General features: G+C 40.0%; 1 protein-coding gene across 1 annotated transcript in view; it reads left to right on the top strand.

The window, feature by feature from the left end:
• The first annotated feature begins 10,101 nt into the window (after positions 1–10,101).
• LOC125376706 (oxidoreductase NAD-binding domain-containing protein 1-like) overlaps positions 10,102–14,978 on the top strand; it is a 31,951-nt gene continuing 27,074 nt past the window's right edge. The window contains exons 1-2 of the mRNA XM_048388403.1: positions 10,102–10,392; positions 12,041–12,137. Coding sequence (XP_048244360.1) covers positions 10,117–10,392; positions 12,041–12,137 — 373 coding nt within the window. The 5' untranslated portion in view covers positions 10,102–10,116. The remainder of the gene's footprint in view (positions 10,393–12,040; positions 12,138–14,978) is intronic.

Here is a 14,978-nt window from a genome sequence, read left to right as displayed (position 1 = left end):
AAGTCTTGTAAACTTGCACCTAACCAAGAATGTGATATCCCTGTTATCCTTTCTCGTACTCCATCTGGGAGTATTTGTTTACTTGAACCACTGTCACAACCTTCATCCCAAGTGCTAGGAGCTAAATGTTTGGTTTACCTGCATGGCAAGAAGACAAGAATGCGTATTTTTAACCCATCAGAAGAGGAAGTTTTTATCCCAAGAAATAGAGTGCTAGCGACAGTGTCCCATATTCAAGAACATGAAGTTCACACATTGACTGATTCCAAGCAGTCAGGTGAAATTCCATCTATCAACACTGTAACCTCAGAAAGAAGTGCTAAAGACCCAATTCAGTTTGATCTCAGTGAATCCGACCTTTCTGACACTGAAAAACTGCAATTGCATCAGTTCCTGCAATCCCAAAGAGATGTCTTTGCCACAGACTGGAAGGAGTTAGGTAAGACCAAACTTCATTATCATGAAATAGATACTGGTAATGCTGATCCCATCAGGATGCCCTTCTACAGACAGTCTGTACAGGTAAGACAGGAATGTGCAAAGCAGGTAGAGCAAATGTTGGATGCAGGTATTATTCAGCCAAGTGAGTCTCAGTGGCGCTCACCAGTAGTTATGGTTAAAAAGAAAGATGGATCCTTTAGATTTGCTGTGGATTATCGGAAATTAAATGCCATCACAAAACCTGTATACTATCCCCTCCCAAGATTTGATGATGTAATTGATACAATTGGCCAATCCCAAGCAAAACTATTTACCGTTTTGGATTGTGCAAGTGGATTCTGGCAAGTACCATTACATCCAAATTCTAAGAACAAATCAGCCTTTATCACACAAGAAGGTGTTTTTGAGTTTAATCGGTTACCCTTTGGCTTAAAGAATGCATCAATGGCTTTTCAATCTACTTTGGCCCAAGCTCTCAGAGCAATCAATTGGAAGTTTGTATTAATATACATAGATGATTTGATAATCTATTCCAAATCATTCGCAGAACATCTCAACCACCTCAAAGCTGTTTTTTTCCAAATTAAGAGAAGCAGGTCTCACCTTGAAACCAACTAAATGCAAATTTGCAGCCAAAAAGGTCCATTACCTCGGGCACATATTTTCAAAGGACGGTATTGCTGTTGATACAGACAAAACAGAAGCTGTCCAATCATTCCCAGTCCCAACTTCTCAGCAAAAAGTGCGCCAATTCCTTGGATTAGCAAATTACTATCGGAAATTTGTTCCAAATTATTCAAAAATTGCTGTTCCACTCACACGGCTGTTACAAAAAGAATCAAAATTTGATTGGACCAAAGCTTGTCAGAAAGCCTTTGACCAATTAAAATCAGCTTTAACTAGTGCTCCAATACTTGCCTACCTGACTTTACCAAGTCCTTTATCCTCACCACCGATGCAAGCGGTGAAGCTCTTGGTTATATTCTTGGTCAGCTTAATGATGCTGGTCAAGAACAAGTCATAGCATATGGAGGTAGATCGTTACATCCATGTGAAAAGAAATGGTCAGTTACTGAGCAAGAATGTCTTGCTATGTTAGAAGGCATAAGAACTTTCAGACCATACTTAGCTGACAGTAAGTTCAAAATCTATACAGACCACAAAGCTCTAGCCTACATTCAGACGTGCAAGCACAATGGAATAGGTCGTCTTGCACGTTGGTCTCTGATCCTCCAGGAATATGACTTTGAAGTTTTTCATCGTGCAGGTAAGTCAAATCAAAATGCTGATGCTCTCTCCAGAAGACAATATCCAGAACTAAAGAAACCAGCAAATACTGATGAATTCCCATGTATAATCTCAGCAAATCAGCAACCTTCATTAATTGAAGACAGCCCCACCAAAGTAGGTGAGTATTTAGAAGTAACGTTTGGCTACCTGGACAAAATGCCTTGTATAGCATCGGTCCACAGTCAGGAAGATTCAGTTCCTCATGAGGTAAGCAAACGTCAACGAGAATGCCCTGATTACATCCCCATCTTCAACTACTTGGAGAAGAAGGAAATACCACCCAATTACACAGAAGCTCAGATCAAAGGATTGGTTGGACGCGCAATGGAATATGACATAGTCAACAACACTCTATACCATATCTATCACCCCAAACACAGAGGCGCTAAACCTGGCAGACCACCTTCAGTGACACAGTTAGCAGTTCCAGATCAAGACCGTAAAGAACTTCTAGCTGCATACCATGACTCACAAGTAGGAGGATGCCATCTTGGCAGAGACTCCACAAGACAAGCAATCCAGCGGAAGTACTACTGGCCAAGTATGTACCAAGATATAGAAGATTATATCAAGACTTGTGACATCTGCCAGAGATGCAAGCCATTGCAGCACAAAAGAACAGCACCCATGATACCAATGCCTATTGAGGGAACTTTTGAACGCCTCCATGTTGACATCCTTGGACCAATGCCAACAACCAAGAACGGTAACAGGTACATTCTTCTGGCCATTGATTCCTATACAAAATGGACAGAGAGTTTCCCAATGAAGACGCTTGAAGCTACTGAAGTTGCAGACTTGTTGGTGAAAGAGGTCTTTACAAGGTACGGTGCTCCAAGAAGTTTGGTAACAGACAGAGGAAGACAGTTCACTTCCAAGTTAGTCAATGCCATCTGTGAATTGTATGAGGTGAAACACCACTACACATCACCCTACCACCCTCAGACCAATGGAGTGTGCGAAAGAAGAAATAAGGACATTGCACAAATCCTAAAGGTCTATGCCAACCCCCAACAGGACAACTGGGATGAAGTATTACCATTTGTCATGATGGGAATCCGAAGCTCTCCTTGTCAGTCAACAGGTTATACACCACATTATCTTCTCTTCGGGCGAGAAATGCTCTTACCCTATGACACCAACATCCTACCAAAGGAATCCATGAGAAAAGATATGACTGAGCACTTAAAGGAACTTCTGGATAACCTCAAGGTCACCAAGAACATTGCAAAACAGAACATTGAAGCCAGTCAAGAACTGTCCAAGAACAGGTATGACCAAAAAGCTAGTCAGCCCATATTCATTGTAGGTGACATGGTCCTCCTTCATTCTCCAGCAGTCAAGAAAGGTCACAGTAGTAAGCTGACCCAGAAATTCATTGGACCCTTTACAATCCAAGAAATAGGCCCTAACCACACCTACAAACTTCTGGATTGTACAACAATGAAAGTATGGAAATCACTAGTTAATCATAATCGTCTAAAGATGTATCATCAGAGACAGCCAGCAGATGAAATCATCCCACCCCGCTAACATCAGGAGATTATCCAACATCACCAAAACCAGGATCAAGGTCAATCAGGACATCAACAGGATGCAGACCAACAGGACACACCCCTGACAGACAACACTAGTCAAGAGCAACGGGATCAAGCAGACCCTAGGGATGATAACCAAACCTTTAACTTCACAAGGATTATGAAGAGAAGATGGAAAAACAATAACATTGAATATCTTGTAAAATGGGTTGGATCAAACCCAACATGGGAACCGGAAGATAACATTGACATAGAGCACAGAAACACCTTCAATGCCAAATACAACGCTAATGGTCGAAGGAGGCGCAAGAAGAAGACGTTCTTCAGTAGAGCCTAAGCAGCATTCTATCTCATTGTGCCTCTCTAACACTCAACTCTAGCTTTCTACTAACAACTGCATTATTATTATGGGATGAGATATGCCTTAACTTAGACACGTAAGTGTTATTATTAGTGCTAGGAGATAGAGACGGCCGCTCTACTTCACCCCAGACTTATCTCACCCCATCATATCTTTTTTTCTCAGGTAATCTGATGACCTGGATCCTTCTCTTTTGGCTCATGCTGCTTACTCCTGCTACTCTTGCTTCCAATGACAACATCATTCAGCGTATTAACTATGGTGTTATCTTCAAACCCATCTCTCAAATTCAATTCGCTAGTGAATATTGGCGTCATACGTATCAACTTGACATCCCTTCAACCTTTCATATCCCCTCGATCAGCGGATGTTATCATGACAATACAACTTGTCATTTAGTCAAATTAATTCATACGCAACTAAATTCAATCAAGATGAGATGTTCAGCAATGCTGAACGAAACAGTATTTCAAATAAATCAAATACTACCAATCTCATCATTTCCCGAAGGACAAAGATCCAAGCGGGCACTGTTAGGTTTTATTGGTCAACTGTCAAAGTCATTGTTTTGCACTGCAACAACCAATGACGTCAACATATTAGCCAAACACATCAATGCACTAACAAAACATGCATCTCTAATAGGCAATGCACTAACAGAGCATGAGCACAAATTAACATCTATCATGGCAAATGAAGATACTCGATTTTCAAATGCTCTTAAAGGCATAAAAATCAATCATGAAGCAATCAGATATGCTACAGCAAGCATTAAAGCTTCATATGATAATCTTCAAAATGCTTATGTGTCCTTATCGTCAGTTTTGCTTCACCAGATTGAACAAGCTGCACTTATTGAGCACAAATTGCAGGAATTTAAACTGGGAACTTTAGACCTACTAAAAGGCAAACTTTCACCACTTTTAATCTCCCCTGCAATCCTTAGCAACACGATCAGTCATGTTCAGCATCTTCTTAAAACTAAATACAATGGTTTTAAATTGTTACATACTGATGTACAATTCTATTACAACAATGCTAAATTTCTATATGCCAGGACTAAATCAAACAAACTATATGTAACTGTTAAGTTCCCTTTGGCTCCATCAGATGCTACCTTCAAATTGTACAAAATCATTTCAATGCCAGTTCCTGTAAATGAGTCTACTAGCCACTCCACACAACTATTAAATCTGCCACCCTTTTTAGCCACATCGCTTAACCAGCAATACTCTACAACTCTCGGTATGGACCAACTTTCTCAATGCTATGGCACTTCTACGTTACACTGTCCATTTAGACTTACATTAGCAACCAGAACACATACTTCATGTGAAATGGCATTATATAGCAATAATAAAGCAGAAATTAAAGCACAGTGTAATTTTAGGTTCCTTATGCAAAAACAAAAGTCACAACTAATTGAAATCACCAGTTCAAAATTACTTGTATATAACTCTCCATTACTAACACTCACTTGCCCTGATGGACAAAGAATCATCACGGGTTGTTCCTTTTGCATGATAAAACTACCATGCTTGTGTTCCATCTCAACACAAGACCTCACATTTCCTGCACATTTGGGAACATGTCAAAACCTTACCCACCAGGATATCACCTACCTACATCCTGTAAACTTAGCTTTATTACAGCATTTTTTTGAAGACTCTACTTTAGATACGGTTGCTGGTAATACCCTTTATAATGAACCAGTTAATGTCAAGATTCCTGATTTTCATTTTTATACACACCAGTTTGCTAAAGTTATTGCTAATGACCACAAGGATCACCTTAGTCTTAAACGTATGGCTACAAGTGTTAAAAAGAATGAGGTTATCTTTCAGAGTCTAACAGACTCCCTTTTGGATGGTAAAATTAATGTTAAATCTTCCTGGTTTGATCTTAGCTCCATCATTCCTTTAGGTGCGGCAGTTCTATCAGTCCTAGCCATAGCTGCAATTATTTGGATGTTCTTTAAGATAAGAACTTTAACTGCCACTATCACCATCCTTCAAGCTACTATTTCAGTAAAATCCACTCCTATCCCATCGTTCGAATATCATGATCCCACTCCACCCCCACCCAGTAATGTCTATACTATTCTTAATACAATGTATGACCACATTCCTATGATAGTTATTTCCATATCATTCGTACTGCTTTTGGTTATCCTATATAAAGTATTCACTAAGAAATCAAACCATACTTTGATCTCGTTAGAACTTACTACTGGTTCTCTATGCGAACTAGTGCCAATAATGTCTCTATCATTGTGTCCATCATATTGGGATATTCACCCACCTTCCATTGTCAAAAATTTGTACATATCAAGCTACCTTAGACCTACTCTCAACGTTACCTGGCCCCAATTCAGAATTTCTAACAAGCTTACCCAGCAATCGTTGAAGATTCCGCTTTCAGTTAGAATCTCACCATTGATGGCAAGACGTATAAACGTCATACTCTCTCAACCCTTTGCCACAAACATCCTCATCTCTCATCATGGTTTGTATGAAGTCCTTCCTATGGAGGACTACCTTCATCATTAATATGATTCAATATGTTCCTTGCATTTGAAATTTTTACATGTGAGAATCTCATCAAGTTGGTTCAAGACAATAATTGTCTCTTTATATCTATTTTTGTGAACAATATTCTCATAGATCATTATTTTTGCTTTTGAGGACAAAAGCTTCTCGAGACAGAGGGGTATTGTTATAGTGCGCAAACTTGCTTAATAATTCATATCAAAATATAAAAATAATATTCAAAATTTATAAAATTAACTCACGTATCTTTACAGTCAAATCTCGGACATCTCACATACATGGCAGTAACTCACTAAGGTTGTAAAAGCACGCCGCGAGACATAAGTTAGACAATAGATGTCCGCTCGCATTACAGTCACCGGCTGCGTGTCAATTCCAGATTGACACGCTGACCAATAACAGTAATCCCCGTGACAAGTCGGCGGTCAGTCTAAAATGCCGACGGCTCAACTAAAACGCCATGCTTTGTTTTTTTTATTACCTTATCCACAATAGGTAGACAATTAGTTAGGTAATCTATGAGAATATTGTATCAACCCGGAACAACACATGAAATAGCAAAGGAAGTAATTGTGACAATAAAATAAAATAATGTTTTCAAAACTAAACCAGTCAGAGTTTGCTATGCGTCCCTCCACTATATAAGTAGGTGCAGGTTGACTACCAAGTCACACTGCACCTGAATAAATCTTGGAACGCTAGCAGCTCTGATGTCATCATTTATTCTCAATTCTTCCATTCTATTTTAAGGTAAGACATTTTCATGCGTTGTTTCAATGGTTGTTTTCATTCATGTTGAATGTGTATTATGATTTTTGTCTCAGATTGTTTTAATTGTTGTTTTCAAATATGTTGAATGTATTTTATGATTATTGTCTTAGATTTCTTGAACATTGTATATTTTCAACCACATGCGTTGGTTCATTATTAAGTTATTGTTTAATGTATTTTGAATCTTCAATAACGTTAGGAATGTTTTCAATGCGCACTATGCCACTATAGGTGTCACTTATGAAGGTTGTAATCAATTATGTAGGTTGTAGTAATTTCGATCAATAAAATATGAAATTAATTATTTCTGATCAACCTCTTGATAACCGTTTGATAAATAAGAAATCTAGTACAACTATCAACAACGTCGTAAAGTAAAATATGTCATGTCGTCAATATGTGTAGATTCATTGCTAGCAGTAATGCTGAACTTAGTTAATAGTCCGTCAGCTTTGTTCTTGATAGGAAATGAAATACCTGTAACTTGATGTTAATAGTTGAATGCACAATGCTCGTATGCGAGCTCTGCATAAAATAGCTAAATAAGACTTGTATTAGAAAAACTACGGTAATGCGCGAAACTGCATTACCGTAATATATCTACAAATACGTCTATCATTAATGTTGCATTATTTCAGCTGACATTGGTATTGTGAATCATATGTGTTGTCTTTGTTATTGTGCCGTTATTTAAAGTTCCATCCTGATCTATTTGTGTATAATGTAATGGTGATTATTTGATATGTTATAAGGTTGAAGCGAAATGCTTATTGATTTATATTCTGAGTAGTTATGTCATAAGAAACCACGACGTTATGACAATTATTTGTAATGATATAATTTATGATTATTAGATATGATTATGTGATTAATTGAATTGAAATGTTTATAACACACTGCACCTGAATAAATCTTGGAACGCTAGCAGCTCTGATGTCATCATTTATTCTCAATTCTTCCATTCTATTTTAAGGAAAAATTACCGTGAGACAGCACGTTCTCAAGAGCATCAATAGCTCCCCGCAATATAATGTTATGTGCAGAGGAAGGAAGTGTAAGCTATGGGAGGAGAGAATTTGTGTTAAGTACAAATTGGTTGTTATTAATGTACTTTTCTTTGGAAAGCACAATAAAAGAAACAGTGTCTTTAATTGGTCAGCATAAAGAAAACCCCGGCAAGAAAACTGGGCCTGCCAGGCAAAACTTGATATATATCCACTATTAGTACCAATAAAAAAATCCCATATAGATAACACAACAAATGGCATTCTAAAGCATGCTTTTGCAGCAAAAAAAATTATTTCTGGTCAAAATGTTGGTTGGGTTAAATAAAGCAAACTTTTAAAATAGTAAACCCAAAAATGTAATGAATCCACTCTAAATATACTGCAGTTCAAATGTAAAAATTCACGCAATCTTAAATGGATCCCCATTAATCTAGCAGTAAGTTAGGAAAATACAGTATCTATAAATATTGAGAATTATCTTACGTATTGTAAAAACAAAGGCCATAGGTCACTTTTCTCCAAACTTCGTTTAAGTAATCACAAACTAAAAATTGAAAAAATTGTAGATATACAAAAACACCAACCCCATTTGAACAACGTCTCTGTGAAACATGTGATGTCTCAGAAGATGAACAACATTACGCACTGTCATACATAATACAACTAAGAAAGAGAGTCACAAATAATCCCCAATCATGATAAAGAATTTGGTACACTCTGTTAAAAGGAGCAGATTCTTAATAAGGGTATCAACAGTTATCCAGAAACAACTTCCAAGATCTGTTAACATAACAAAAATTACAAACAAATTCCTTGTACATGTATGTACAACATTACCATAGTTTTGCTCAATTCTCATATTGTTTCCATATAATTATAATACACTTGTTTTAGAAATTAAATTGTTATAATGTACCTCTTTTGAATGTTGAATGTTCCTGTGTTTTTTAATTGTCGTTTATTGTGCATGTATATTGTAATTTGTGATTGTGTAATATTGCCACTGTTTCTTCATGGAATGTTCCGCAATACATAGCTCATCTAAAACATCTTTGTTGTATAATAGTTTCTTACAGTTGTTTACTGGGGCATGGTTCGCCCAGTCGCCGAAGGCGCTGCAATTCGCTATGCAGACTTGTGTCCCTTGGGCACGCCAGAAACCTATGACAGTGTGTTTGAATCTCGATTCGCCCCGATTGTGTTGTCAGCACAAAACCCTTGCTCGTTGGTTTCACCAAAGTGTTGAACGTCTAAGACCTGCATCACTTCAGACTTTCCTCCCACTTCAAGCTGACACGGAATACTATTCAAGACGGCGTTAAACCCAACTACCTCACTCACTCTTGTGTATGGTTCCGTTTGGTTAACTGGGTTTGTGTTGTGATTGCTTCCGGCTTAGATTGGAAATTTGTTTAGAAGAATGCTACTATGTTCAACCCAAACATCGTGAAGATATCATGCAACCGTATTATCTTTTTGGAAAATAATTGCAAACAACACACCAACCTGTTGATTTCCTATGTATCCAGAAGTAAAGAACATATACGGGTGTATGATCTCTGCTGGAAGTTGTTGTTTTTTTGTCAAAGCAATAAACCATGCAGAAACGTAAACCGCCGCATGAAACGTTATGTACCATTCATTACATACAGTGAAGTTTTTAAAACAATGCTGTGCTCAACTATGCACAGCAAGTGCCATACATGTGATTATGAAGACAACTAATAAACAAATTCTCATATCAAACCCGTTGTTTTACATGTGTTGTTTATTGAACAAAGTTATACTTTATAGAAGCCTGTTATTTAATCGTGTTGAACAATATGTTGCAATAGCAGTGTGAAAATTGAGTGCGCGTGACAGGCTTGGCCTAAATTCCTTCCTGGAACGTTTCTCGATGGCTGCCTGAATAACATACGATACATTACAAAGGTAGTGCGCAATTGAGCTGTTCGGGTAAGGGAGATAATCACTCACTCTCAGTGATACAGCTTGAATAAGATACGATGTACAGCAATGCAAGGTCAGTGCGTGAATTTATCACTTCTATACTACGCCTATAGCTAAAGGAGATAATCGCTCAATGCGCAATCAGTATCAGTTTAATAAACTTCCATTGAACTAATTCTGTTTTCGGCCTGACATACCAAGATTTATTTATGCATCTACCGGTATGCTTGGCTCATGTTTACCAGTGCAAGGTTGGGGCTCAAGTGGACCTGCGTGTGGGTGGCGACTACTTCTATGACCCTCAGCCAGGCGAGGAGCCTCCCACAAACCTGCTGCTGGTGGCGGGTGGGGTCGGGATCAACCCCCTCATGAGTATGCTGAGCCACGTTCATGATCTGCAGCAGATGGCGACGACACGCAGCATGTGCCCAAACAAGGTCATCCTCATGTTCAGTGCCAAAACCAAGGAGGAACTTTTGTTCAGGGTATGGTGACAGTTTTCATTTACTTTCAGGTCTGGTTTTAAAGTTAGTACCGGTATTAAATTTTTTAAAATTGAAATTATTCTCACATTTCAACTGAAAATAGAATGGGATTTAGTGTGCAATCTGTATTTCCTCTATTAGACACCAGGGCCCACTTGCACAAAGCGATCTTAGCGCAAAGATGATCTTAACTCCCATACTTTAACACAGGCTTAAAATAGTCTTAGCGCTAAGATCGTTTTGTGCATGTGGCCCCAAGGCATTTATTAATTTTGTGCAAGCCGTTGACCCGGCTTCTCTTTGAGGCCTGTTGTCTATTTTGTTTAAAGCTGGCACAGTGGCAACTCACTTCCTTGCCGAATCCAAAATTCTACAGTCATACAAAGTGTACATTTGCAGAAAACTTTCAGTTGGATCTGTGCATTGCACTTCAGACTGCAGTCAAATAAATGTACAGATTGTTTCATCCTGCGTTCCAGGTGTAATTTCTACATAAGCAATACAGAACCTGGTGTAAAATGGGAATTAATTCACGTTTTGTTTGATATGCAATGCCTTATCTTTGACGACCGAACATTAAGTCTATGATTTCTGTGTACACCACTTGATAGTGTTGTTAGATTGACTTATATCTTGTTTCATTATGCCTCAAAGTGAGAGCAGAACTACTGACACCACACGAGCCCGTATACTGTCATTAAAAATCTAAGATGGTTGATACTGACCAAATGTGAGACTGTATGCCAGTAACAGCCATCTTGGATTTTCACACATCCACCTCATATATTTCACATACAAATTCTGGTACATTGGTTATTCAACACTGTTTGTGTTTTTATATAATTAATTGTGATGTGCAAGGACAGACATTTTAAACAAAAATCCCGTTCATGACTTTATTGATAAAGACTATAGTTAAACATTTCCACAAGGTTTGCCTGCTAAGGCTTGAAGAGTAGTCTCCCTTTGATCCAGGCACCATGAGGGTTAAGGGTTGTTGGTGTGAAGTTTTTAGTTTGACATGATATACATGTGCAATAAAAACACCAAATAGTGAAAGCATTTCGGCATAATAAATTTGTGGTGGTGTCTTTAGTTGCTGTACCTGGTGTCATATTAAGTGAGCAGAATAATATTGGGCGAGGCGCTAATAAAACAAAATGAAACAAATGACAGTCGGACAGTGAACACAAGACCAAGCCAGGAGAAGTGTCAGTATAGTGTGGGAGGAAAGCCAGAAGTGATGCAGGCCTCACTCCGCTGAAACCCACAAGCACGGGTATGGTGCTGACAAACCTAGAAACATAATCCGGGCGAACCGGGATTCGAACCCACATTCGTTGGTTTCTGGCGTGCCCAAGGGAAGCAACTCTGCACAGTGAATCTAGGTGACTGGGCCACCCGTGGTTATTGAATGTGGAAGTTCCCCTGATCCTGATTAAACATCATGTCCGTGTATCACTTTAAGGAAAATACTATTGCTGTGGTAATACGTGTGAAGTAATACAAATTGACCATTCAGCATTGAGACAGCTATGTATGTTTAGTGAAATATATTTTGAGATCTTTTAATGATCCAGGTGTAAGGAACTTTTCTTGATAGTTCAGATTTCTGATACCCAGTACTGATATTTGATTTGTTTTTCAGAAAAGAATTGATGAATTATGCAATATGAAGTCAAACAACATGTCATCAATGTATTTCATCACAGAGGAGACGGCTGGGAAAGGAGACAACACTGTTTGTAAGTTCGCTTTGTCTGTTGATTTGGTTGACATGGTTAACATAATATTAAAGACTTTTTATCCCTCGAGTAACTTGGCCATACCTTGAGTAACTGGGCCATCCCTTCAGTAACTGGGCCATCCCTTCAGTAACTTGGCCATACCTTGAGTAACTGGGCCATCCCTTGAGTAACTGGGTCATCCATTGAGTAACTGGGTCATCCATTGAGTAACTGGGTCATCCCTTGAGTAACTGGGTCATCCCTTGAGTATCTGGGCCAAACCTTCAGTAACTGGGCCATCCTTTGAATAACTGGGCCATCCCTTGAGTAACTGGGTCATCCCTTGAGTAACTGGGCCATCCCTTGAATAACTGGGCCATCCCTTGAGTAACTGGGTCATCCCTTGAGTAACTGGGTCATCCCTTGAGAAACTGGGCCATCCCTTGAGTAACTGGGCCATCCCTTGAGTAACTGGGTCATCCCTTGAGTAACTGGGCCAAACCTTCAGTAACTGGGTCATCCCTTGAGTATCTGGGCCATCCCTTGACTAACTTGGCCATCCCTTGAGTAACTTGGCCATCCCTTGAGTAACTGGGCCATCCCTTGAGTATCTGGGCCATCCCTTGACTAACTTGGCCATCCCTTGAGTAACTGGGCCATCCCTTGAGTTACTTGGTCATCCCTTGAGTAACTGGGTCATCCCTAGAGTAACTGGGCCATCCCTTTATCTGGGCCATCCCTTGAGTAACTTGGCCATCCCTTGACTAACTGGGCCATCCCTAGAGTAACTGGGCCATCCCTTTATCTGGGCCATCCCTTGAGTAGCTGGGTCATCCCATGATTTTACTGGGCCCACCCTTGAATAACTGGACAATCCCTTGACTAACTGGTCCATCCCTTGAGTAACTGGTCCATCCCTTGAGTAACTGGTCCATCCCTTGAGCTACTTGGCCATCCCTTGATTAACTGGGCCAAGCCTTGAGTAACACAGTCAATCCTCGAGAAATTGTATGCTTTATTTCATAGAAATACAACCCTGAATAACAGTATCAGATCAAAAACAAAAAAGTTCCCTTTCCATAAAAACAAGTCTATGTATTTGCAGATAAGTAATTAAAGAAGAGATTGGTGTACAGGTGTTCAACCTATTTAATGATTTGTAACCAATCAGGTTGAGGAAGTGTGCTGTAAATCCTACCACACACATTAGCAAACCTTTTTCACGGTACTTTCCATAGCCCATAGTAGCGGTCCTACTAAATAGCATACAGGGGTCTTAAAATATTTAAATGCAGGTTAAGTAGGACTTCTTTCAATATCAATACTGAGTTTGTTCCAAGTATTGAGGGAACCAATGTTAAATGTTCTTTTGAAAGATGATGTTCCGTTTCTCAAATTATGACTGGACTTGTCGGATAGATTTGTTGGAGTCAGTCAGATATATATGATGACCATTGATTATTAATTATCTTATTAATTATAATATGTAATGATGACCTTAACATACGTCTGAAATTACCATAAGATCTGCATTGTTGCATTATGGGCTGTCAGACGTCTGATGAAACCTCCCAGACAAATGCGGTAATTTCCAGATCCTCTTTGACGTTAAATATTATAACTCCCTGGTAGAAAAATAGAATAACTGATATTAATCGATGTACAGAAGAGGGCATATGGTAACCAGCGCTGACATGATTAGGACTCAGAAGGCCACATTGGATGCCTGTATGTTATCTGACGTGGAAGGAAAGATGGGTGACACTTGACAGTTGTGTCCGTTTGCAAGTCAAGCATCGACCTCCTCATAGCGATAGCCTGTTCGCGGAGCTCTCTATACCATCTCAGCTACCAGTCAAAGCTCCCCACTGTGATAGGTGGCTACAACCATGCTTGGAGTTGAACTCGCAGCTGACCCGACCATTATGTTTACAAACAAGTGACGTAACCCCGAATACTCTTACCCCTGCTAGAAACTAGAACCAATCTGATCAAACAAAAAGGTAAATTCATTTGGTTGGTTAGTTTGTTGTTTAATGCCGCACTCAGCAATATTCCAGCTGAATGACGGAGGTCTGTAAATAATTGTGTCTGGAACAGACAATCCAGTGATTAATGGTCATTCGTGATTCTTTTCAAAATTCACTATGATGGCATTCCCAAAGACATACAGAAGTATAACCATTGCTACATTTGGGCTACGAGGGCAAATTTCAAGATTTTTGCAATGGCCGCGCCCACACTGTTATCAGGGATGTTACCGGGAGTGTAACGAAGGTGTCGCTCACTGAGGAGGAACTTGGTCAAGCCTGATCCCGGCCACACATTTCTCACTTCTTCAGTCCAAGATGGACAGTGCAATAAAGAGGAATGATGAAATGACACGAAAATCACCTTTACTATTTACAAATCAAGTAGACCGCCTCCATGGTCTAGTGGTAGAGCATCCGCCCGCCCAGAGACCGCCTCCGTGGTCTAGTGGTAGAGCGTCCGCCCAGAGACCGCCTCCGTGGTCTAGTGGTAGAGCGTCCGCCCAGAGACCGCCTCCGTGGTCTAGTGGTAGAGCGTCCGCCCGGAGACCGCCTCCGTGGTCTAGTGGTAGAGCGTCCGCCCGCCCAGAGACCGCCTCCGTGGTCTAGTGGTAGAGCGTCCGCCCGGAGACCGCCTCTGTGGTCTAGTGGTAGAGCGTCTGCCCGGAGACCGCCTCCGTGGTCTAGTGGTAGAGCGTCCGCCCAGAGACCGCCTCCGTGGTCTAGTGGTAGAGCGTCTGCCCGGAGACCGCCTCCGTGGTTTAGTGGTAGAGCGTCCGCCCAGAGACCGCCTCCGTGGTCTAGTGGTAGAGCGTCCGCCCAGAGAGCA

The sequence above is a fragment of the Haliotis rufescens genome, unplaced genomic scaffold (genome assembly GCF_023055435.1).
Source record: "Haliotis rufescens isolate VD_foot unplaced genomic scaffold, xgHalRufe1.0.p SCAF_10, whole genome shotgun sequence".
Taxonomy (NCBI): Eukaryota; Metazoa; Mollusca; class Gastropoda; order Lepetellida; family Haliotidae; genus Haliotis; species Haliotis rufescens.
The sequence above is the reverse complement of the archived record's forward strand: the minus strand, read 5'-3'. Positions and strand labels throughout refer to the sequence as shown.